The sequence below is a fragment of the Corvus kubaryi genome, unplaced genomic scaffold (assembly GCF_017639235.1).
Source record: "Corvus kubaryi isolate FWS band 111438036 unplaced genomic scaffold, C.kubaryi_AGA036_p1.0 37308, whole genome shotgun sequence".
NCBI classification, from domain to species: domain Eukaryota; kingdom Metazoa; phylum Chordata; class Aves; order Passeriformes; family Corvidae; genus Corvus; species Corvus kubaryi.
The window spans coordinates 837858-864249 of record NW_024581096.1 but is presented as its reverse complement, the minus strand read 5'-3'; the positions used below and the strand labels follow the sequence as shown (position 1 = coordinate 864249).

The following is a 26392-nucleotide window of genomic DNA, read 5'->3' as shown; positions in this document are numbered from 1 at the left end:
GAGGAAGCAGCCTCAAGTTGTACCAAGGGAGGTTTAGATTGGATATTAGGGGAAAATTTCTTCAGGGGAAGGGTTGTCAAACGTGGAAATGGGTTGCCCAGGGCAGTGGTGGAGTCCCCATCCCTGGAGCAGTTTAAAAGCCGTGTGGATGTGGCACCTGGGGACATGGGGCAGTGGTGGCCTTGGCAGTGCTGGGGGAATGGTTGGACTCAATGGTCTTAGAGGTCTTTTCCAACCTAAATGATTCTATAATTGTATCAGTCTGTCTCGGTGTAGACAGCGCTGGGAGACATCAGGGGTGAAGAAGCTTCAGGATTTCCTGAGGTTATACAACCAACTCAGCTTGAAGGTTACAGAGAACCTGGGGGCTAGGCAGGTGGCTATGGATGATGACAGGTGGCTAGGTGCAACCAGTGTGCTAAAAAATCATCTCCATGCGAGCAGATTTTGATCTGGAAACCTGGTGGTGTGCTTTGATACCTGTATTGTTGGGATAGGGTTTCCACTTGTGCTTTATTTTGCTGTCAGAGCAAAGCCAGCCCCGTGTGCCTCAAGGCTTTGGGAGGCGGTGCAGTCCCTGCACGCCCTGAGACAGCAGTGTCCCTGCACAACAGGTCACCACCCCGATAAGCGCAAAGGCAAGGAGTCAGGCTCACACTGGAATGGTATTTCAGCCAGAAAGAGCAAAGGGGGCAGAAAAATACCCTGACCATCAGTATGTGAGTGGCCACCTTCGTGTCGTGCGAACATAATATTGGTTTTCTATTTTATTTTTTTTATGGTTGGCTTAACAATTAAAAGGCTACACTGCACTTTGGTTTTTCCAGTCTGCTGCATCGTGTGACCCCGGTGACTCCGAGCTAAGCCTCGTTATATAATGGTGGGGTGTTTTTTTGGAAAACCTCCATTTAATCCTTTCGGAGCAGAATTCGCTGTTTTTGTTTTCTTTCATATCGTCGTCTTGTTTCCCCCCTCCGCCTACCCCTTCCCCGGCAGGCGCACGCTGGAGGCGTCAGTCTGGGAGCAGGGTCCTTTCTTCCCTTTTTTTCTTTTTTTTTTTTTTTTTTTCAAATCTGCAGAGAAAGGAAAAAAAAAAGGTTTATTTTCGTTTGCTTGGGTTACAGCGCCTTTCCCCGCTGTCGGGGGGAAGGACTACGTGATGTGCAGCAGGTATTTTGTGAATGGAGCACAACCCTGTGACTCCCCGTCACTTGACCGAAGGGGGAGGCAGGGGAAGGAGAAAGAAAAAAAAAAATAATTAAAAACCGCCACCCAGTGACTCCATCTGACTCGTTTTGGCTGGAAAACTTTTTCAGCGCCGTGGTTCTTAAGCCAGGAGGAAGCTTTCTTCTGGCCCAAGAACAATAAAGGGGTCAGCAGCCTGATCCTCCCTCCTACACCCTCTTCCTTCCATTGTGAGGGGTCTGTGCAAATATCCCAGGCTGCTTCTGCTGGGGCCTGAGGGACCTGAGCCGCACATGTGACATTAAAGAGAGACTCCGCGAACTCAGTAATCCTGCGAAAAGGAAAAAAAAAAGAAGAAAGAAAAAACAAAATGAAGTCTCAGAGGAGCTCTATTTCTGGTGCAGTGTTATGCCTGGAGAAGTTACCGATGGGTGTTTCTCATGGTGGGGGGAAATCCGTCCCCTTACCCTGCCTAGGTGCTGCTTCACAATCCACGGCAGCATCTTCACCACTTGGTCGACAAGTGGCCAAATCCACACCCAGGGAAGGTGAACCCTCATGTCTCACCAGCCCTGCACCTCCTCCATTTCTTGGCTTATCCAAGAGGGGGAGTTTCTGCTGTTCTCACAGTGCAGGTGCAAAACCTGTGTGCTGCAGGTGTCCAGTCTCCAGCAAGGATGGGGCTGAAGGAGGCCCAGCTGCTTGACGTGTTGTGCTTGTTCAAGGGATTCACCACCACCTAGCAACACTCAGTTTTTCAAGCCAGTGCTTTTAATGACTTACCCCTCGGATGTTTATCACAGACCATGAAGGTCTGAGCCAGCAATCCCTGGGGCAAAAGGTCTTGAGAGGTGCTGTGGGGCCACAGGAATGTGCCCACCAGTCCTGTCCGTCATGAAGGCCACCCACATCTCTCTGGAAGGAGGTCAGACACTGGTCAGAGGGCTGCTGTGATTTCTGTGATATTTCTGGTGAATCCAGAGCAGTCACGAAACTTGCAGCCCACACTAGGTTCTGCCACCATAAGTGATGATTCTCTTTCCAGGTGGTATCTGCCAAGCTAGATGACATCTCCTCCCAAAGGAGAAGGTGGGACCTGTGGCCTTCTAAGAGAAGTAGAGTTCAACGCAGGAAGCCACATCATGCACTGAAAACCTGATGCATTTGCCAGAGGGAGAGCATATGATGCTCATCAAGTTGTATGAACCCACCCTTTTTTTTTTTTTTGACACGATTACCCACCTAACAGCATGCGTGACCTCTCCTGGCCGCGTCCCGGCTCGCTGGCCCTTGGCACCGCGCGGCCGCATGGATCACGGTGGCGATCTCGCCGTAAGGCAGTTCCCGCCGTTATTATCTCCTCGCCACGTCGATAACGCTTCACTGGCGATGGCCAGGATTTCCTCGCACTACAGAGCTTTCCTGAGAATCAGCTCTGCGAGCGGCGGAGGAAGCAGCCACTGCGAGATTGCTCCTGGCTGCTGAGAACACGGTGGCCGACTTCAAACGTACGTGCGACCTGACATGATCCGAGGAGCGCCGCGCCGGCTCCTCTTTCCCCTCGCCCGCCTCGTCAGGGTGGGTGGGTGGAAACTCCTCTTCTCCTGCAAGTGCTCCAAGAGCTGAAGCAAGACCAAACATGGTTATGAAAGACTGTCAGAGGTGGGGGAGAGTTGTCCCATGTCTTGCCTGGAATTCTGAGGGAACGGCCAGAGCACTCACGGCCAGGGTGGAATTCAGGGTGTCCCTGCCACTCCTCTTGCTGTGCCACAGGGTTGGGACATGCTACACACTTCTTTTTACTTGAAAGGGAAACCATTTGTAGTTCCATTTTTAAGTGCCTAGGCAAACAGATTTGTTATTCAGACTATTTTCTTTTTTTACAAATGCCCATGTTTGAAGGTAAAAGCAAGCAAGCTGCAGGTTCTTCTTTTAGTCTTTTCTCCTGGTGCTGGAGCAGCTCTATGATCTCTGCAGACAGAGTCTAGCTCCAGGATTTTGATGGTGCTTCCAAGTATAAGTGATAATTACATTGTTGACCTTGGTGGAGGGCAGGTGAAGTGTGACAGAGTTCCAAGGTACAGCTCCTTTGCTGATATTCCAGAGAACCAGTGCCCAGCTGCCCATGGCCAGTGAGGCCACAAAATTAAAGTAGCTCCAAGGGTTGCAAGTGTACCTAAGGCTGGGAACCTGCTGCGTTAGAGGTGGAGTTCTGGGAGTACCTGACCATCCTGACATTCCTGTCTGAAGGAGAAGAAAACTGCCTTGTTTGGCTACTACTTGTTGCATCTTTTCCTGGCAGGATTTGCATATAAGGCAGGAATCGAATTTATTCTGCAAGTCCTCAGCTTCTGAGAGTTGTTGGTTCAGGAAGGGCAAGGCTGCAGTGTAGCAGCTGGTGGCTGTGCTCTTCTGGGAGATCTAGGGTAATTTTCCTGACATGAGGTTGGATTAAAAGACAAGGTGTTTTGACAGCACAGAAGTCTTTCTGCATGTGAAAATTGATGATTTAGTGGTCACCTAGAGTGATTTGCAGTTTGGATGGAGGAATCCAGGCATCTTTCACAGGTGCTTTTCCAAAGGCACTTGGTTATTTGGTGCCTTTGCTATGTTTAGCATGGGTAAATCAGAAGTTAAAGCCCTGGTGGGAAGGACTGACTGTTCAGGAGCAGAGGGTATTGCAGCAGAGGATGGTTAGAAGAGAATTATATGGAGACAGGTAAGGGATGGGAGTGGGACTTGGTGGCGGTCCCTTAGTCCAGTGTCAAGTCCAGTCAAGTTGCTGCTCCTTGATGAGACCAGTCCTGTTTTCAAAGAAATTGACCGAAAATCTCCATCTTCTGTGTCCATATTTCTAAACTTCTGCGTGTGTCTTTTGTCCACGTCTTCCAAGACTTGCCTGTGACACCTGTTTGGAGTGGCTGCCCGTTTGCCAAGAGGGCTTTCACTCTGCCAGACCCAAGCACCTGCCCACAGCCACCAAGGTCCTACTATGGGTAGATGCAACTGAAACAAGATTTAAAAGCTCATATGAAAGGGCATTGAATAGCAAAACATAGCCTGCTCCTTCAAGTGACCTCCAGCCCTTTGGAAGCCATTTGGCATCTTGAAAGATTCGCCATTGGGTGCTGCAGTTTGCTGTGGGGTGGTTTAATGGATTTTGTGTTGCCACATCTCTGTTCTTCCCCTGTGTGGTCACGAAATGGCTTTTCAGACCTTAACTCATGCAGAAAGACATGTCCAGAGGACGGGTTCAGGGAGTATCCTGCCCTGGGAGGTGAGGGCTGAGGCAGCTGGGAGTTTCTGCTGGAGCTTTAAGGAGTCTCCCCATGCTGAGAGCTGTGTACAGTAGGAACAGTCATCAGCCTCATCTTACGTGCGCCTCGTCTCACTGGTTAGGATCGCTTCCCCCGTGGAAACCATCAAGAATTTCCGTTATTTCCTTTCCTGAGGCTTTGTTTGGGTGGGGATTTCTGGAAGGTATTTCACAGGCAGGTATAATTAAAGAAAGACATGCTTTGCCTGGAGGCTTGACGAGATTTCTTTAAAGCCGGGCCTTTAGTGTGGTGGCAAAACAGAAACCGTTTTTTTCCTGGTCCGGTGGAGGGGAGGCTGGGGAAAAGGGGGAGATAATCAACTGGGAATCATCCCAGTTAAATGCTGCACACTGGGGTTAAGGCCCTTATCCAGCAAATCCTTGAAATATGTGCTTAATTTTAAGTCCCCCTGACTTCAATCTGTTTACTCTTGTGCTTAAGTTTAAGCATGTGCCTAAGTGCTTGGCTGGCTGCAGGCCAAGGCAAATAGTAGTCTTAGGAGCAGAATCGCATAAAGTAAGTGCTTTACTGGACTGAAGTTCTGTGGGACAGCGGGTGCCATGGCACGTCTGGGATGCTGGAAGGGGACAGTGCTGTGTATCCCAGCTCCATCGAGTTATTCCATGTTGGGTACCACGGACTTGGGGCTGTGCGCACCTTGCAGGGAGCATCCAAACAGCGCGGCCTCTAAACAGGTACCTGAAATTCAGCATCTGTGTTTCTCTGTTCTGAAGGCATCAGCATCACCTGTAACCTTCTGTATATCACAGACACAGTCTTGGAAAAATATATAATTTATTTCCTCTCAGTTGAGAGAAAGGAGCATGTTAGTGGAGGAAAATATTCTTGATTTTATCATCAAAGAAGGAAGGAGAGCAGATTCTATGACCTGACTAATAAATCTTCATAGGAATTTGTGTGGCTGCATTAACACAACAAAAAGAACTCCTGTATTAGCACAAGCTTTTATAATGGCTTTATCTTCTTCTTTCCTGTTCCAAGCTAATTCCTGAAAGCCTTCTTCTAATCCCCCATTTTGCTCATCCAGCCTGGACTTCTTAGAATGGTGACAGGGGTTTTTTTCTTCAGTTTTAATCTACAAATGACAGCACTTAAAGCTAATAACTGTAGCCGTGGCACGCACAAAAGTGAAAAACCACCATCAGGAAAACAAGATCTGTGTTTTTTGAAAACACCACTGCCAGGGGTTAAGGGAAATCTGCAGCTGGAACAAATACAGCATTCGTCTAACTTCCTCAATAACTCTGCCGGGGGAGCGGGCAGTTGCCAGACTGAGGAAGCGTGGTTAGCCATCGAGTCTTTGAATGCAGCTCCGTTTCCCCCTCAAACCCATGGAATTTATATTAACCTCCAGCTTTTCTTAGCTGGTGGGAATTTTTTTTTTTTTTTTAATTTGCTTGAGTAAGAGCCTCACTTTTGTTGCTTTGGTTCACAGGAGGAGCGGAGGAGATGGTTCTGCTCCTTGTGCCGCGCTCATGCTGGCAGGAGGCCAGGGATGTTAAATGAATAATTTCTGGCAGTGATAAAGGAGAGAGAGGTTGAAGCTGCCAAGCACAGAGTCACAGATGCCTGATGACTTGGTTTTGGGAAGGGCAGGCTTGAGAGATCCTGGCTCGCTGGGTTGTCTCCAATCCCAGCAGAGATGCAGGCAGGAGGAAGAGCCCCATGTGCCTTTAGCATCTTGTACATGGGTGTAACTGAAGTGGGCGAATCACAGAATCACAGAATGGTTTGGTTGGAAGGGACTTTAAAGACCATCACTCCAACCCCCTGCCATGGGCAGGGACACCTTCCACTATCCCAGGCCGCTCCAAGCCCCATCCAGCCAGGCCTTGGACACTTCCAGAGATTCAGGGGCAGCCACAGCTTCTCTGGGCAACCTGTGCCAGGGCCTCACCACCCTCACAAAGAAAGAATTCCTTCCTAATATCTTACCTAAATCCAGCCTCCTTCAGTTATGTGAGAATGCCAGTGGGGATGTCTGAAACCATTTTCACTCTGATACTTGTCTACCTAATTTAAGATCGCAGGAGACCTACCCAGGTGAGTGTGGAGGGTAGCTTGGGAGACCTCATTTTGCATCCTGGGGCTCTTGTGGGGTCCCTCTGTGACTTCAGAGCCACTTTGGAGGCAGGGCATCTGCCTTGTGGCTGTGGTGCTGACGGTGGTGGCAGGAGTCCTGGGCAGAGGAGAGAGCTGGCTGAATGGACATGGTGGATGGTCCTGGTTGCCAAAATTGCCATCTCTCTAGTGGCAAGCAGTTTGATGTCTCCTTCCAAGTCGCTCATCACAAAGCGCATCTGCAGTTTTCCTGTCGTGCCCCGTTCTGCTCATTGCCCATTCCAGTCTTAGTGGCCACTATCTCAGACTCTTTTCAGCTTCTGGAGCTGAGCCCATCACAGACCCAGTTCTGCCAGCTACAAGGGCATCAAGGAGATTAGAAAGCAGCTGAAAAAACTGTAGTGAGGAGGGGCAACATGACCCAAGACATCCCAGTAAGGAAGGTCTTTGGGTTGGTCACTTGACATATGAAAATGTATCCAGCAGTTTGCTGCAGATTCTTACGGACTCATGGAATGATTTAGGTTTGAAAAAACTTTTAAGACCATCAAGTCCAACCATTCCCCAGCACAGCCAAGGCCACCACTGACCCGTGTCCACAAGTGCCACATCCACACGGCTTTTAAACCCCTTCAGGGATGAGGACTCCACCCCTGCCCTGGGCAGTTTCTGTGTTTGACAACCCTTTCCATGAAGAAATTTTTCCTAACATCCAACCTCAATCTCATCATTTTTGTCGCCACTTGGATCTGATGAAACACCTGAAGGTGCATCCTTGTGACCAACGAGAAATTAATTGAACAGTCTTCACCCAGCACCTGGTAGTCATTACAAAAGCAGCTCTAACGTAGGCTTTCTCTGGCAGGAAAGCTTATGTTTGAATGATGCCACAGTCTTTGGAGTTGACATGTTTGAGATTCAGACTTTGCAAGATGTGGGAGAAGGGGTATGGCCATCCTGCTGCCTGTCCTCTATCATTTGGACAGAAACCAGTTTTTGAGGATTCTTTTTTTGATGGGGATGCCAGATCCATGTGCAGTGTCACATTTGGACGCTGCTATAAAGCAGCTACAAACATGCCTTTCTCACTCATCCCCATTTTACTGCTCAGAGTAGCCTGTGGCTCCCAGAGGTCTGCAGAACATCAGCGAAAAACCACCAGTTTAATTAATACATGATGTGATATGATTGATATTCTGTGGCAAGTGCATCATGTTTTCTGAGCTTTTGCCTGCATTAAAGCCCATTACAGCTGGAGGAATCTTAGGTCCTCAGGGCATGAAAGGAAAGTCCTGGGGAGGGATCAGACAGACACTCAAGGAGCAGCTTCTTCTCTCCAGCTACAAACTGCCAGTAAACTGGCAAGGAGCAAGTCAGACCCTTGTGTTGCACAGCCCACGCTCCTGTGAAGGACTGGCACTTTTCAAAGGGAAGAGTAGGGCTTTTATAGGATTAAATTGGCATCTGCACATTGGGATGTTTTCCAAGCCAGGGTGACTGAGACATGGGATCCTTACTTGATCTCTGTGGGCTGAAGTAGACTAAGCAGCAACTTCAGAGAGGAGAAAAGACATCTCTTGGTGGCATAGTCCTGAGGATAGTGCACTGGCTCAGTCTTCAGCCAACAGCAGACAGGAATATCTGTTGTGTGTGGATGTTTCCAGCACAGGACAAGGAACTTGGTAAAGGAAAGGACCGTGCTTTGGCCATGAAGGTCTCTGAGAAACGTCCACTGTTGGGCCAAGAGGGGCTGCCACCAGCATGACCATATTCAAGTTGATGCCAAAATTCCCTTTTGCTTTGGTAGTGCAGCATAGGGATCACAGGGATATGGATCATGCTAAAAAAAAAGAAAGTTTGTTGAATTATAAACTATTGTTTGCAACCTTATGGTGTTGAAAAACTTCATTCACTTGGAAGGTGTCCAACGGGAAGTGCCAAGGACTGAGCACTAAGAAAGTTCTCCTAGTGCCTCTGGATCTACCCATGGTGAAAGAAAAGAGGAGCCACCCGTTGTGTGTAAGGCTGTGAAGTTGTCACTTTGTAAATGAGGCGGTTGATCACTGGTGCACTGTCCCAAACCCCAGGAGCTTGCACAATCTTGAGGCTCCTTTAGGCTGAAACTCTGGTCTGCCTAAAAGAAGATGAGTGGAGGCCTGCTTCTGGGGGACTGCACGGATAGACATGGAAAATACACCTTTTTTTAATAGTAAGAGTGAAATGGAAATATTCTTAGATGCAGCCCTTATCACCTGGGAGCAACACTGAGGTTCAAGCATACCTGGCCAGGGAGGCTGTACCAGCACTGGGGGTAACACAGAAGGGTTCCAGCTTAGAGGTTCCTAAACTCCCTGAGTATTACTGTCTCTGTCCAGCTCTGTGGCTCACACACATGTACGCACAAACGCAGGGCTAGCTTCAGTATGAAGTCGGTGGCAAAAGAGGCAGGAAGGTTCTTTGTGTGGGTTCCAACAGGAGCATTTATTGCTTCTACACTGTCAAAGGCTGCAGAGGCAAAGATGAACATGATCCCAAAACTCACAGTTTTATCTGAGGGCAGGGAAAAGGCAGGACCAGGGAACAGGGACCAATGGGCAACTCTAGGGGAATGATGAGGGGTAGAGGCTAACAGCCAACCGGGGAATCCAAACTGGGATAGATTAACACAACAGAACAAGCATCCTGGGAGAAGCCTTTCTGGTCACCCTAACATGAAGTGGTTCTTGTGGTACTAGGGACTTGTCTTACTGAGAACTCTCTTTCCCTTGTAATGTATGTTCACAGGCCACAACACCTGAGGTCCTGTCAGGTCTGTCTATACGTTACCTTAAGAATTTATCCCAGTTCTGCCTGTAGATCTCCTCCTTGTGACACCACCCACCATGATGGAATGGTGGGGAGGTGTTGAGGGACCTCCTGCCATCCCACCTCCCTCATCTCAGCTGGAGAGACGTGGTCAAACAGCACACCAAGGTGCACAAATGGGGGTGGCGGGCTTTGAAGAGCACAAGGGACAGGAAAAACCAGACTGGGGAACTTGACAAGTACAGAGGAAATGTATATTTTAAAGAAAAGTGGGACTGAAATGTTTCAGAGGGACTAAAATAGCTCAAATTATAAATATTCCAATAGCAACCTCATAACACTCTTAAGGCCCGGGTAAAGCTGTTCCTCCCTCACCCCCAAGCTGGTGCAAGCCAAGGAAAATGTAGGACAAGCTTTTCAGAGTAGTGCAGCCCTTTCTCAGGATGAGCTGGGGCTACCTGGACAGACTGCAAACCAAACAGCATGTCTGGTGCCTCCTGGTCACAAGTGATGTGGGCAGTATTTATTCCCAATATTAGATGAAAAAGACTCCTTTTTCCAGGGAAAAGCAAACCCAGGCCACCAATGCAATTTATTTTAGTGATTCTATTTAAATATTCTGCACTTAAAGACTCCAAGCAATGGTGTGGTTATAGCTATACCTACTGGATAAATGTATTTATTTATGGATGGGATGCTTTACTGCTGACAGTACAGTTTGTTTTTAAGCCTGACCAGGGTAGAGGAAATACATACAAATAAACAATAAACCTAAACAACACTAAAATAACATCAGTTAAGACAATTAGAGTTACTTCCACTTGCAAAGTATTGTTCCCATTTTGCTACAACATGGGAAAAAGCTCCATTTCCTAAGTCAGCTAGTAACTGATTTGGGATTTGCGGATTCTGGTAACAAAAGGGGATTTCTTTTGTCTGTTATTTATACTCTTCCTATGGCTCCGTGTGTCCGTGTCGGCGTGTCTGGAGCACCCTGTCTCAGTGCAGCAGTGTCTCCAGCCTGTCCCCATCTCCGTGCCTTAGCTGGGCCTGGTTGGGCTTCTCCTGCTGACCGTCCTGGTTGTGCTGGTGTGAACATGTGTGTTTGCAGAGGCAGTTTCTCCTAGAAGACTTTGTCCTGGTTTTTAAAGTTTTATTATCTCTGAATTACGTATAATTCAGGAGCTCAGGGGCCAAGAGTTAAAAATAGAGCCCGGAAAACGCGCTGTCAGTAATCAGCAGAAGGTGTCAAGGAAGGTTCAGGCCATGTTTTAATTGGGATGCTTTGCCTAATTATTCTAATGCTTTAATTGCATTTGCATCCTTCACCCCACACAGGGAGTTTCATGCTGGGTTGTTCTGCCATTCTCTTGTGTGTTTTGTGCCATCCCAGAGCTGGCTGCCGAGGGTTGAGGTGGGAGAGCTTAGCTGCCACCAAGTAGTCCATGCCATTCCCGGCACTGTGTTGCCTCCAGCTGTGTGTCTGCTCTCTGCCAGGAGCCAGTAACAAGCACCAAGGAGATGTGACAGGATAATAAGTGTCTGAATGATACTTCTTTGGGTCTGGGGCTGCTTGTGTGGAGTCTGTGGTTCATGAGAACACCCATCATTCTGTGAGAAGTGTACACCAGAGCATTCGCACTCAGCAAGTGGGAGTGCAGGAGGTTGTATCTTTGGGGCAACAGGGGAAGGCAGAGCCCTGCAGGGAATACTGCAGGTGCTTTTAATGATAACTAAAGAGCGATGTTTACTGGGACCATCCTGATCACAGTCACAGCAATCGCAGCCTTCTTTTTGGAAGAAGTCTCCTCCAAGGTGCTCATCACTGAGATATGTGCTGCAGCTACACATTCAGCCTTTGCTGGCCATCTGTGATTTATGGTGTACGCCCCAAAGATGCACTTAACCAGGAAATCCTCCAAACTGGGACATCTCCCATGCAATTGCTTAGAATCACAGAAACATAGAACCACCTGAGCTGGAAGGAACCCACAAGTATCACTGAAATCCAGCTCCTGGCCCTGCACAGGACAGGCCTAAGAATCCCACCCTGTGCCTGAGAACGTTGTCCAAATGCTCCTGGAGCTCCTCTCTGGGGCATGTTGCACTATGCCATCAGGCCAGCACATCCTACTGTCAAGGTCCCATAGAGCATCTCTTCTCCATGATAGAACTTCTTAGATCAGTCGTGGCAAAACCCAGAGAGTTTTGTTCCTTTTCCAGCTCCTGGATGGCTGGAAATTGATTTCTTTGTCAGTCCTTTAGTTCAGTTTAGCCCTGACTCCAATGACTGAGGTTGAAGAAGATGTCCTTGGAGGTTGCCAGGACCCACGTGTGCGGTGTTGTGGATGAGGAAGGATGGTAGAGCCACAACCGTCAAGTACTGTTAGGGTTTACTTGCCTTTTATCTTGTGTGGGGAGTATTTTGCAAAACTGTTGCACTTTCTATTCTTTAGATGTTGAGCACCAACCGGTTGCTTATTCAGAAGCAACTCTTATTGTAAGCACCTTACAGGAAAATATGAATAGCTTGCAATTTAAAGGAACAGATTTATCACTTTATGTTTTAACAGAGAGGAAATAATTTCTGTGTGGCTTCCTGACAGTGTTTGGTGTCCTTCCATGGCCTTCGGACCAGGTCAAGGCTTTGGTTTGTGCCTCAGCTCTCTCCTTTCAAGATGTAAAAATTTCCCCTTATGGGTGACAGACCAGAGCCGTGGGAATTCCTGGAAGAGGAAGAGGCAAGTGGCCTCTGGGAGGAGAGCTCTGCTGGAAGTGCCTGCAGGACTTACAGGTGTTCGTGTGTCACTGAATCATGGAATCACAGAATGGTTTGGGTTGGAAGGGACCATAAAGCTCATCTCATTCCAACCCCTGCCATGGACACCTTCCACTGGAATCGCCTCCAGGAGAAATGCCAGCCTTGGGTGGATGGAGGTGATGGGGATGCTGCCAGTGGCACCTCTGCCATGCTTTTCATGTGCAAGGGGCTGGCTGGGGTGGTTGTACTGAATATATTGGCACATTGAACCCCATAGGCACCGTGATTATGGGACTGGCACAATAAAAGTTAAATATATCTGCAGCTCTATGCTGTCCTGGACTTCCCTGCCTTGGACAATCCATCCTATAGGCAGATGAAAGCCTTATTGCAGGGTGTTGCAATTTACTGGGTGGGTTTCTGCTGCTCATTTCTGGAACCACAACATATTTCTGTTTTTACGCTCCCTCCAGCCTCAGTATTTCTGTTGTTCCCTTTGCACGGGCAGATGGGTTGTCCTCAGTGATCTCAGCCCCACCTCACCCTTCCCACTCCCCCAGAAAATAAACCCACCCTGAACTTTGTGTGCAATAAAACCCAGCGAAACTCCCAGCTCCTACCTCAGGCCTAATAACCTGTTTGTTCAGTTCAGGCCTTCTGCAACCATTTGTTTAAGATAAGCGAGAGCGGATGTTTCTTGAGGGCACAAAAGGTTCTTGAGATAAAGCTCCAGCAGGACTGATCCCGTGCTGTGGCTGGAGCATTTCCTTCTCTCATCACCTGAGTGTTGGTTTTTTCCATCAGTACAGTGCTTTTCTCAACCTTCTGTTCACACTCAGGGTTTCAGCGTTGCTGTTTCTATTCAGGTGTCTTCACCTGCTTGACGATCACAGGCTGGGGGTGTTTCTGCTGCATGGGGAACATCTGTGAAAGGGGCAGAATAAGTTGTTATGAGTGAAGACAGTTGCTTTGTGGGCTGAGGTTTCCCATCTGAAAGTCAGGCTGTAAAACCACAGGGATGAAGCAATGAACCCAAACCCCTAGAGGCCCCTCGAATCTTTGTGAAACACCCATGAGTTCAGCCACCTCAGGCAACAGCTGCACTTGGGAATTGCAGCAGTGGAGGAGGAGGAGGAGGGAGGGTGCAGATTGGTCCCAGATAGAACTATCTCTTTTGTAAGGCTGTTGTTGTCAGATGCCAAAGGAGTTGCCGCGATTTGCTGCCTCGGGGTGGTCACAGAAGAACCACTGGGATCAGAAAGCTCTACCTCATTCCTGCTTATCAAATTGTGACTTGGGAGTGTTCATGGAAGAGAGGCTGAACCTGCTCCAGCCCTGAACCCCTCGTGCCCTGGGCTGATCCCCAGTGTGGGCAGCAGGGCAGGGGGATTCTGCCCCTCTGCCCCGCTCAGGGGAGACCCCACCTGCAGAGCTGCCCCAGCCCTGGGGAACAACAGCACAAGGACCTGGAGCTGCTGCAGCCAGTCCAGAGGAGGCCACCGAGATGCTCCAGGGCTGGAGCCCCTCTGCTCTGCAGCCAGCCTGGGACAGCTGGGGGTGTTCAGCTGCACAAGAGAAGGCTCCAGGGAGAGCTCAGAGCCCCTGGCAGGGCCTAAAGGGGCTCCAGGAGAGCTGCAGAGGGACTGGGGCCAAGGCATGGAGGGACAGGAGCCAGGGAATGGCTTCCCAGTGCCAGAGGGCAGGGCTGGATGGGATATTGGGAAGGAATTGCTGTCTGGGAGGGTGGGCAGGCCCTGGCCCAGGCTGCCCAGAGCAGCTGTGGCTGCCCCATTCCTGGCAGAGGGGTGGAACTAGATGGTCTTTATGGTCCCTTCCAACACAAATCATTCTAAGATTTGTTATCCCCAAATTTGCTGTCCCCAGTTTAACAGGCAAAGCTGGTGCCTTCCTCCAACTTCTTCAGATGATCCTGCTGCAAAGGAGGCATGAGAAAGGTCGTAGCAAAGTCTTTCTTGTAGGAGGGTAACACTAAACCCAACTATTTCCCTCTTCTGATCCTGCCCCTCTTCCTCGTGTCCCTCCCAAGCCAGTATCCCGCAGGCTACTGGGCTGGGGTGTGGGGTGGGATCAGCAGAGGGATGTTGCTGGGGAGGGGCAGGTATCAGTGGGTGAAGAGGTGGAGGCTCTTGGGTTGCTGCAGAGTGCCAACGAGATCTTGAAAGCTTTTTATTTGTTCTTCCATTAAACTTTGATGTAAATGGGTCTGGGGGGGCAGCTTTTTGGAATCACACAGGCAGGCAGACAGGGATGAAGCTTGGACAGACAGATAAAGCACAAAAAGAGAGCACGTGGCCTTCAAACCTGCTGCCTGTGACCTCTGTTTGCAGCAATTCCAGTAGATGACAGGTTTCCCTAGCTGGCCATAGAACAGTCACCTGAGCTTGCCAGACATCACCTTCTCCAAGAGTTGTTTTCCCCCAAAAATCTAAAAATGTGTATGCACGTCACAACACAGCTGGTCTCCTGGGGACTGGCCCAGAGGGCAGACCATTCCTGAACAACCCTTCTTTTCCAGAGCTTCTGGCCCTTCTTGTCAGAGCATGTATGTTTATGATTTAAATTGGAACGTATGTGCATTAGAAGTCCCATGGGCGTCTCAGGTTCTGCTCCAAGCTTCCCACCATGCAAACCACAGAGTGTTTAGCATCCAAAACTGAAAATTAGCCCTGTTAGCAATCCTTCCTGTGACCATGGGCTCCTTGTGCTTTGCTTTTCCCACACCCCTCGCTTTCAGAACCAGCAGCACTGAAATGCTGGTTTGTTACCTTCTCCAGCCACCTGTGCATAAATATCAGAATAAAACCCGTGTGGGAAGGAGACCAAACATGATTTTGCTGCCTGCTGAGGAGTTGCAAACCTGCCTATGAAAACCATGAGCAGCTGAGTTTGATGGTGTTTCTGGCCAAAGCAGGAGAAAAACCCATGCCTCTTGTAGACCCACTGCAGAGGGTGGTCTTCTGCCTTCAGAGATGTTTGCCTTTGGCTCTGTTCAGGGATTTGAGCTTCCCAAGGAGCATCTCTGCTGGAAGACGGAAGAGCTGCCTTTCAGATCCACGTTGTCCTCAGTGAGCTGGCTCTGCTGAAGGCACTTCCACAACTGTCCTGCACGACCTGTGGTGGGCAGCAGCCTCAAGGCAAGAGCTGTGTTATCAAAGCTGTCACCGTGCCCTTGGGATTCTGCCCCCACCCACCCATTACCTTTGGTCTTCTCCAGCCGTTCCGCCCTACTTGCAAGTTGCTGATATTTCCTTTTACATCAGCTCACTGCACAAAAAAAAAAAAAGAGTCAACTTTTCTCCCTTCCAAATTTAGCTTTGTTTAGGCACTAAAATAGACAAGAGTAGGGATCAGTGACTGTTTTTTTCCAAAACATTGTCTCATGACAAGGACTGAGGAAGGGAACTGCTTGGCTGCAGAAGGGAGATGTTTGATTTTCGTAAATGGGGACACAAAGTTCTCCTCTGTTCAGGCACAGACGGTGTCCAGGAGTGCTCCTTGGATTAGGAAGTTATTCCCATGTAATTAATTCATCTCTCATCCCCTTGACATCAGCTGCTGGTGGGTAGAGGTCTGAGGAAGGACAGGGATTCTCTGCAAGGAGGACATGCAGGAATGCACCGCCGTACGTATGGTTTCTAGTTGGAAAGAGCAGAAAGGCAGCTCCTGAGGCTTTAATGAGGGCTTCACTAGAGGAAATTGGTCCTTGAGTGGAGTGGAGATAGTTTCATTTTTCCAAGGTAATTGTATTTGCACATGTGTCTGCAATGCAGCTTAAATTCCTAAAAACACCCCAAGCATTAGCCTGCTGTGGTAGTACAACATTTAGAAGCAGTCTCACTAATTATTATACTATTTTTAGTCTTATTTCCTAAACTAGCTCTGCTGATGGGATTGGGCTGTGTGTGTCTCCTCCTTCCCTTCCTTTTCTCATTCTGTTTGTTATCTGTTGGCCGATTTCAAGTAATTTTTCAGAGGAACAGAGATCTCAGAGATATTGAGCTCTTCCTATGCATTCAGTGAAAATAAATAGTTGGGAAAATGAGTGATGAAGAACACTCAAACCACAGCCCTCAGTAATGAAGTTTCAGTATGAGCATGCTGGTCCAATGGAAGGTGTCCCTGCCTGTGGCAGGTGGGTTGGAACTGGATGATCTTTAAGGTTCTTTCCAATCCAAATCATTCTGGCATTCTGTGATTCTAAGCTATTAGAGAATAATGGAATTCTAGAATATTCTGAGTTGGAATCCACTCACAAGGATCATCCATTCCAGCCCCTGGCCCTGCACACACACCCCAACAATCCCACCCTGGGCATCCCTGGCAGCGCTGTCCAAACGCTCCTGGAGCTCTGGCAGCCTCGGGGCCGTGCCCATTCCCTGGGGAGCCTGGGCAGTGCCCAGCAGCCTCTGGGGGAAGAGCCTTTCCCTGATCTCCAACCTAAACCTCCCTGGCACAGCTCCAGCCATTGCCTGGGTCCTGTCCCTGTCACGGAGAGCAGAGATCAGAGCTGTCCTTTGGGAGGAGCTGCAGACCCCAGTGATGTCTGACCTCAGTCTCCTCAAGGCTAAACAAGCCCAGTGATGTCAGACACTTCTCGTGTGACCCCTCCAGACCCTTCACCATCATTGTAGCTCTCCTTTGGACCTTTTCTAATGGCATTATATTTTGGTTCGGTGAGTTCCTTATGCCTTGAAGTCTGGAGGAGTGAAGCTCTCTGAATGAGAAGACTCCAGCTGCCATGGGAGTGATAGAGTTGCTGCAGCAGCAGTTTCTCCAGGCTTTTTGCAATGGTCAGGATGGATGGTCACAATAAATCCCATCTGTCCTCGACTTGGCAGTGCCTTCTCTGGCCTAAATTCATCATCATCCCCAGCAACCATTCTCCTCCATTACGTCTTCCACAGAGAAACTCAAAATACTGTTATCTCAGTAACTGCTACTAAAATCAACTGTCATTTCCACAGGCTCTTCACTCAGAGAGCGGCTTTTCTCTGAAGTCAGTGTGTTATGTTGTCATGCCAATGTCACAAAGCTGCTGCTGGATGAGGCACATCCCCACCCAGCCTTTGCCCTTGCCCAGGCTGCTCCCTCATGAACCCTCGCACGTGGTGATTCCCAGCAGTGGCTGGAGCTCCAGGCTGAGATAGATTGCGATGGAAATAAAAGGAGCAACTTTTACAGGGCTTCTCGTACCAGCTGGGGAAGGACAATACTGCATAAATAAAATTCATTATGGTTATGACAGCTCTGTGGTCCCTGGAAAATAAATAATGCTTTGCACTTACGTAGAGCCTTTCATCCAGGAACCTCAGAGCTCTGTGTGAGCATTAACAAAGCCTTGTCATGCCCATAGTAGGATGGTAAATACAGCAGCCCCCTTATCAGATGAACAGACTGCATCAGAGTCGGCACCTTCAGTGGGAAGAGGGCACTGGAAAGGCAGCAGCTGGAGTTACACACAGCTCTTCCACTGCCTTGTCTTGGAATCATAGGATCCTAGATTGGTTTAGGTTGGAAGGGACTTTAATATCGTCTAATTCCATCCCCCTGCCATGAGCAGAGGCACCTTCCACTATCCCAGGTTGCTCCAAGCCCCATCCAACCTGGCCTGGGAGACTCCAGGGATGGGGCAGCCACGGTTTCTCTGGGCGCCCTGTGCCAGGGCCTCACCACCCTCACAGTAAAGACTTTCTTTTTGATTACCAGTAAAAAATGTCTTCCTAGTATCTCATCTAAATCTGTCCTCTTTCATCTTGTGCTTGGTCACATGATTTACCATCCTTGTCCTCAGTTGTTCCCTGCAGGGTGGATCCCACCTGTCCTTGCTGCAGGGGTGGCATGGGCTGACTCGTTCGTGGTGGGCAGGCTTAGTGGGGTGCTCCTGCTGTGGTTGTTCCCTCCCTGCTGGCGTGAGGGCACAGCCCCAACAGACCTGCCTGTTGGCTCCTGTTGGCTTCCCCCAGTATCCTCAAAACGATGCCAAGCATCCTCCTTTACAGACATTTTTTCACCTTTTTGGAAAAATACACATAGGAAGCAGCCCAGGGAACTTGGATGGCTTAGGTGCACCAGTGTCATGTGTGAAGTGGGTGAATTCCTTGTCTGTGGTATGTATGGGATTTATACATCTGTGATCCAGTTATTTGCCCTGTGTGGTTCCTCCCCTACAGAAATTGCAGACAACTTCATTCCCTGCTCCCTGCAATGGCCCTGAGACCGTAGAACATGTCTGTGGGTTTTCAGACCTGCTTTTGTAGGGTCTGGGATGCTGTGAGGATGTTTGGGTGGGAACTGTTTCTTTTACCATGCTCACATGCTGAGTGTACAGCTCTACCCCGCTCTGACCCTTTCCATGTTGATGCCTCCTGGAGCTGATGACTACTTTTCCGTCTGCTTTGCAGGGTTACCATCCATTGCCTCATGAAGCTGAAATCGCACACACCAAAAAACTGTTCAGAAGGAGGAGAAACGACCGGAGGTAGGTGAAACCTCTTCAGTGTTTGGGGTTTTTTTTAGTCTTCTTTGTTGCACATCTTCCTCAACTGCCTCATGGTGAATCTTTGGACAGTGCTGCTGTTCAGCAGGGTTAATGCATAAACTCTTAGTTGAGCACTAACATCCTGAAAATATTTTGGGATGTGTCCTGCATTGGTCCAGAAGTACCTTAAGGACCTTCTCTTCTCCTTGTACTTATTCCTGCATAGCCAGATCCTCCCACTTGTACTCAAAGAGACAGCGGGCAAACTATTGTCTGTAAAAGCTCGAGTCCTTGGGATTTGTTCTCTCTTCTTCTATTGAAAAGCAAAATTTGCTGAGTTTCAAGGTTGCCTGGAAAGTGGGTATGGTTTGGTTAAGAGGGGGTCGCAGCCAGCCTCAGGTGTCTGTGGGAAGGAGGGGATGTGCTGTACAGGCAGCTGAATTCCTGCGGCATTGATTTCAATCCATTGAGTTAATTTAATCGGGTCGATTGGATATTTAATTGTATAAAGTGCATATTCAATTATATGAGGGCATCTAAAGTCCTTGATGGGAATTGTGCCCATGGTTAAATGTGAAAAGAAGCGAGCAGTAAGGGAGTTAGTTGTACATGCTACATGTACATGTATTTCTGCTGACTTGTTCTGCTGCAGCTGAGGCAACACACCCAGGGCAATAAAGCAGTTCTAAAACCATGACTTTGAAAGATGACTGAACAGGAGAAGAAGTGGCTAGTGCTTTCTCCTGGAATAAACTGAAGTCTGTGCCTGAGCTGTCACAGGGGGAAATTTTTGGTGAAGCTTGGCAGACACCTTGAAGTGTGTCCTCAAATCTCCTCATCACTTCTTATCTCATGAACAGTGATGATGTAGTTAACTCTGTGTGGTTTGGTTTTCCTAAACTTCACTGAGTGACCAAAAAAACAGCTAAAAAGAGTTTTCTCAGGCAACCTAGAAACATCCTTCTGTGGTCAGGATGGTTTGTCAGCAGCAAACTCCGTTTCCTCTCCTTCTGGGGACTCCCTCCTTTTTAGCTGTACACAATTCAAAAGCCAATATAGTTTCATGATTTGGGGCAGGGGGAAAAAGTCTTATTTCAGCTGGGTTGCAGCCCTGTGATCACCAAAACATAGTTAAAACCAAGCTGAGGTCTGCTGTGTTGCAAGACTGAGCTGGGTGATCTTAATTGGAGTACTGGGCTGGGCTCCTTGGAGGAATCACAGTGGAGGCTGGTGAGTCCTGCTCCCATCTCTGGTCTTCCTCTGCCATGCAAACAGTGCTTGATGCTTTGGAAGAGGAGACCAGGGCCAAGGGGTCTTCTGCCTGAAGCTCCATGCCCAAGGCTGTGATGAACCATGGAGCTGTGTGTTGGTTCTTCCCTCTCATCCAAAAAACCCTGCCTGTTGGAGGGGTGGGAGGGAACATGCCAAATGTGCATTTCTGTTTCTTTTTTCTTTCTGGTCCCTTCAGATAAGCCATCAGCAGACAGAAGCATTCAGCCCCCCAGGGCATCCCTGCCTCCTGCACAGATAGCAAGGAGAGATAGCAAAAGAAACTGCCTTGGGCTGGGGTTGGAAGATCACGGGGTGAGATACAGCCCCAGCCAAGTAGCCCTGGGATAGTGTCCCAGGACAAGAGAAAAAAGCTTTAAAATCCAATTGATCCAGCATCATTCCGGAGGAGACGTGGGGTCACTTCAGCCCTAAGCAGTCTCAAATGAAATAAAATGGAAAGAGCAGAGGATATGCACTTCTGCCCAAGTCCTCCACAGTGCTGTCAAAGCTTAGCCAGAAAACCAGTTTTTTTCAATTTCAAAAAGCTAAGAATCCTGAGTAGAGGGAGCTGGAGTGATAAAACATTTTTTAAAGTATTTAAAAGGAAAAGGCATGGTTCCCATCCCCTTCCTTCAGCTTGAAACCTCAGCAGACTCTCTCTCCCCATGCCACTTCCGTTGCTGGGGGTTTTCAGGGTCCCTTGTCTCTATGGTGCATTTGGGACTAGGAGGGCAGGTTTAGTCCTTTTAGTGTTGCTTGAGTTGCTCCAAGAGGGCACTTGCTCCTTGGAGGGCTCCTTGCTTCTTAGAATTGATTTCTAGCAGTGAGTTAGCTCTCAGAATGTTTATTTTATGTGGAAAGCATGACAGAAGTAGGGGGAGAAAAGGGCAGGAATAGGGGGGGAAGAAAGGGAATAGGAGAAAAACAACAGATTGTATCAGAACACAGACTACAAAGCTGTTTACACTTTATTGCAGTGCTATTATCTTAATGTCCCAGGCATCATTCTGGGGCAGAAAAGCTCCATTCCGGAGCTGGTGGAGCCACACAGGTGATATAAAAATTCCTCAGGGTGAGATTTTATGTCAGGCAGAACAGTTGGGAGTTACAGGCTTTTTGTTTAAAACCTTATCTGGATACAGAGAGAGTCAAAATTGCAAGAGTGTGGAGGGGACATCAGAGACAGTGAGGTTTGGGAGAGGCCTAGCAGGGCCATTTGGTGGTGCATGGGTTGGGAAAGGGCTGGGAAGCAGCTCTGGATACCTGGACCCAAGGGAGGAAGGTCTGGTTTCCTAGAAAGGTGATTGGTAGCAGCCAAAGATGGGAGTAGGGCTGGCATGCAGTGAATTTGCAAGAAGAGGTTGTCCTGCTAAGTTGGTTAGAGGCCCCAAAGTCCTGGGCACACCTGGGTCTGGTTTTCATGGGGCAGCTTTTCCCCTTCTCCTGAAGCTGGTGAGTCCTGAAGCAGCACCCTGGGCCCTACAAGTAATGCCTGCGCGTGGTATACGGGCTTTCCCTGCCCAGCACTTGCCTCGTCCAAGGCTGACAAATCCCCACTGACCGTGGTGGGCATCTCCTGCCAGGTGCAGGAGTCACCCTCACAAGTGGCCATCCAGCTTGGGTCAAGGTGTCAACCCCCAGTTTGGCCTCTGCTTGATGCCCAGGTCCAGCTGGCCTTGCCTGGCTGTAGGTGACCTTTGGGTTAGCTGGAGCTTTATATAACACACCTACTACAAAAAAAGCTGATAAAGCGCATTGGTACCAAGAAATCTGCCTTTTTTTTTTTTTTTCCCAGCTGGTCTTACAAATGGTACTGATTCCCTCCCAGAACGTGTGTGGGCTTCTCTGGCCTCCCTGCCAGTGCCATTCAGATGGGGACATGTCTTGGGCTAGCAAAGCACCTTTTGTTTCACATGCAGAATGACGCTGGTGTCCAGCCCTGCTATAAATAGCACCTGTCTCTGCTTCCTTCCCGTCACCTTTCCTCGGGAAATGCTGTCCCTGGGTTATGGAGGAGCACAGCTCACCTACCCTGAGGTCTCTGCCACACACCTTGCACTCTCTTAGGGAGAAGCAACCCCAAGGGAGTGACCCATAGATCTCTCCTTGCATATGTGCTATGTTTTTATGTTCCCCAAGTAATTTTTTCTGGTTTTGTGGATGCATCATCCTTGGAAATGCTCAAGGCCAAGTTGGATGGGGCTCTGAGTAACCTGGCCTAGTGGAAAGTGTCCCTGCTTCTGGAGCTGAGTGGTCTTCAAGGTCCCTTCCAAGCCAAATCATTCTGGGATCCTATGATTTTTCCATGGATGCATGCTTCATTTGTTGTATAAAATAGGTATGAAGAACGAATTAGATGTCATTAAAAAAAACTGGGCACATTTTCCATAACAGCAGTCAACATCTGCTGGAGGGTTTGGTTGCACAGGGTGTTGTAAAAGCCTGCAGAAGGCGGTGAGGTCCTTCCTGCAAAGAGCTTATGATCAGAGCAGGAGAGGTATCAACCTCCCCACCTCTCCTGGCAGAAATCCTGCAGGCAGTGTCTTCTCTGTTGGCTTGGAGTCAGGAGGTGGGACTGCCACCTCCTGATGAGACTGGTGGAGGGCATCACTGCTTGCTGGGGTCATGGAAGGGGAGCAGCACAGGCAGATGTTTTCATACCTTGTCCAAAGGCACCAAAGGCCACTTAGTTTGACCTCCCAAAGGCAACCACCTCTAGGGAAGGAGAGAGTTTTCCTGGGTAGTGGCAGGACCTCTCCTGCAAGAAAAAAAAAATTCTGTGGGATATGGGGCACTCCAGACCCATTTCTCAAGTCCTCTCCTCTGACCTTTCCCAACCCAGTACCTCTCTGGTAGAAGAGCACAAGCTGTGCTGGGATGTGATCTCCTTGGGCAGGTGGGCTCTAGGTTTGGCCCCTTGTTTTTCAAAAAGTTCTCAAAATCCCCACTTTTTAAGCATTTCAAGTTGACTTTATGTTGCACAGGGTTCCCCCAGTTCCCATGGCCTCCTGGTGTGATGTGTTTGGGATGGAGAGTCCAGCTGGCCAAATCCTTTGGCCTGGAAATGCCTGGAAGTGCATGCACAGAGGCTTGCCCAGCCTTGTAGGAATGATAAAAACCACTGCCAGTTCAGATAGGATTTACAGGCAATATATGGAGTTGCAATGGGTTAAGGCAGGTGAGGTTGTACCTACTTCTTGGTCTTCTAGTTAGCAGTACTGAAATGGTTCTGTGTCACTTGAGCAACTGCACAGTTTTTCTGAGGACCAGGAAAAGGTTTTTGGGAAAGTCTTAAAAAGTTTGCACCATTGAAATCACATTGATCCAACATCTTGTTGGATTCAAAAGACAAATCAGGCTGAATACCTTACCAAGAGCAAATCTTGGGTGTGCACAGATGCTGGCTGGTACCTCACGGTGCTTTTGGTGGTCCTTGTCTGTGGGCAAGAAGAGGAGAGGATGGCAGAGAGAACAGCCCCATGTCCTGGAGAGGATGGAGTGAAAGCCTGAGAGTTAATTAATCCTCTCTTTGCAAAAGAGGCCTCTGAATTCCTCTTTTCAGTAGGAAAAGTGGGAATCTCTTGTGCTTCTTCTGTGCAGCTGGTGTGACCAAAGCCATGAGAGGCTGCCCTGCCAGTCCCAGCCAGGATTGTTGGGGATCACAGACAGCCTCTGGTGAAGAACCATCACCATAAGCTGTGACTGAGCTTTGTGTCATCTCCTCCTCCTGTTGGATGAGATTTTAAGAGGAGTGTTTCTGCACCTGGGAAATCCACCCTACATAAATCCCCTGTGTGGGGAGCTGCAGCAGAAGGCTGCATGGATCCTCCTGGCTCATACATGGAGGGAAGGGTTGGGAGCATAGAGTCTCAGGAGCTCTCTCCATCTCCCTTCAGCATGCCCCAAATACTTAAAGCTTTCAAGGACAGAATTACAGAAATGTCCCCAAGTTTTCTCTAGCATTGTCTGAATTTATTTACTTCCTAGCGTTAACTTGGCTTTGCACTTAAATGATCAGGAAAAAACAGCCTGGATTATTTTTTTGTGTGTTTGTGTGTTTTCTGGACTTAATTAGATTCAGAGCTGGGGGAGGCAGAAATATCCTCCTTCCCTGGAGAGCCCCGGGTGGCTGTCAGGGACGGTTTCCTCTTCCTGAAGCAGGAGGGTTGTGTAAGCACCACTGACCCTCCTGCTGACGCCCACGCCGCGCACTGGGTTATCTGGGGTGAGTGCATGGAGTGGGCATCCCTGTCCCCACTCTGCAGCCAGAGCCTGCTCTGCTGAGAAACCTCCTGGGGCTCATCCCAGCCCAGCCATGTGGCCCTGGCCTGGGTCTTTCAAGGAGGTAGTTCTGCCTAGGGACTGCCCAGAGGACGGTCACGGCGGGCTCGGGGCCAGGCAGGGAACATCCCATATCCGCTGGCGGCTCCACTGAGGAGCGTAGGCAAGCTGTGATATATTTCTTTTCCCATTATATTTAATTTTACAGACCCTCGGGGACACTCAACCACCTACAGTGATTAGTTCGACTGATTAAGCTGCTTTTCCTCTTCTGACAAACTCCTTTTGTGAAGGGTTTTCAATAGCCATGCTGCTCGGGACATTGTTCCTGTACAATTTCCTTTCAAAACACCATAAAGGGCACTCTACCGCTTCACCCTGTCGTAAAACACCACAGGAATCAGCTTGGCCCAGCTTGCTCCTTCAAGGGCAAGATCTCCTCATTCAGGGACAAGATACGAGGTTGAGTGGGAGTTGCAGGACCGTGTGGTGCTGGAGTGAGATGGAGCCATAAGCAAGGGGGATTTAAGATGAGATAAGATGGAAAGCAAAAGTTTTCTGCCTTTTTTTGTTCTTCTGTTTGTTAATAAGACGATCCAGGGTCACGTGGGGAAGTGAAAGATAAATAAACTTGGGAGCACAGAGAAGGAAATGCTGCCTCGCACATGTCAGCTGGTTCAGCCTTGCCTGGCAGAGGCTGGAGGCAGATGCAGATGCTCTCGAGGTACCCGGGGGTAGAAGGTGCAGGGCCAGAAGGGCAGTTTCTGCTGAAGAAACACATTGCTGCGAGCAGCAAGTGGATAAAACTGGCCATTTAATTAAGACTGGAAGTCAGAGGAAGGTCTGACACCAAGGCAGTAACAGGTAGAGGGAACTGCAGGGAGTTGCAGCAGCACGAAGTCGTTCCTCCCTGTGTCTGTAGTTACTGCCATGCCCTCTCACAAGGCTGTTGGGTAGGACCTGTTGTCATTTGCATCTGGTTGGCCCAGCAGGCCCTGCTCTCAGGGTGAGGTGATGATGGAGCAGGGCAGAGATGGTATCGGGAAGGGTCAACCAGGAGCCCTTTCGACCTACAGAGCTGTGCTGGCCAGACACCCTGGCATCGCCCTGCCCCACTGCCCTTCCTTCCAGGCGTCAAGCAGAAGGCTCTGCCAGGGGTCACAGCACAGGGACTCCACTCCTCCACAGAGGAGGTTGTTGAGAACAAAGCCTGCACCAGGCTCCCCATTGAAGGAGCAGTCCTCGAATGATCAAAAAGCCACCTCCTGACACCGTATGGACATGCAGCTGGTGTGACTCAGCTGCGGGTGGAGCTCCTGGGCAGCACTGCAACTTCTCGGCAGGAGGGAACTCTTGGAGGTGAGGTCTGGAGGTTCTTTGTCTCTATCAACACCTTTTGCTGCCTTTTACCATGGCTCAGTGAGCAGGACACAGCATGGCAAAGGGCAGTGGCTTTAAACTGCCAGAGGGCAGAATTAGCTTAGGGATTGGGAAGGCACTCTTGGCTGTGAGGGTGGGGAGGCCCTGGCACAGGGTGCCCAGAGAAGCTGTGGCTGCCCCTGGATCCCTGGAAGCGTTCCAGGCCAGGTTGGATGGGGCTTAGAGCCAGCTGGGATAGTGGAAGGTGTCCCTGCCCATGGCAAGGGGGTTGGAACAGGATGAGCTTTAAGGTCCCTTCCAACCAAAGCCATTCTAGGATTCTGTGATATCCCTGTGCCGTAATCTGAGCCCTGGTACTTACAGGGCACACACATGATTCAACAGCTCTGCAGAAGCCATCTGAAGTGCAGCCAAATTTATATCTAGCATCAGTCCTGGGCCAGCTTATCTAAGAGCGAGTCACCTGCCCCAGCACCATCCCCAGAGCTGCAGATGTAGGGTCTTCCCATCATCCGAGTGGTCCATGTGAAACACTGGAAGCAGTGAGGTGGAGCAGTTGGTATTTAGCATCCCCTGGGGAATTTGTTTTGCCTGTCACCCATGTCTCAAGCTGTGGCGGGCTGAGTAGAGGTTTTCCACCCTCTCGTTTCTGGCATTGTGAGCAGCACTGAGGCCTTACGTGCTTGAGGATGTCAGTGGAAGTATGCCCAGCCATGCATCACCCCCGAGGGCAGGTGGTGCGGCCGTGATCCTGCCGGCAGAGCACACCGCAGAAGGGGTGCCGTGCTCACAGATCCTTTCCTGGTGCTG

General features: G+C 49.3%; 1 protein-coding gene across 5 annotated transcripts in view; it reads left to right on the top strand.

Annotated features, from left to right (window-relative positions):
• The window catches only part of CTIF (cap binding complex dependent translation initiation factor), a 143383-nt gene that overhangs the window by 56557 nt on the left and 60434 nt on the right, over positions 1-26392 (top strand). For all 5 annotated transcript variants that reach the window (XM_042028194.1, XM_042028197.1, XM_042028196.1 and 2 more), the window contains one exon: positions 18573-18649. In XM_042028194.1, coding sequence (XP_041884128.1) covers positions 18573-18649 — 77 coding nt within the window. The remainder of the gene's footprint in view (positions 1-18572; positions 18650-26392) is intronic.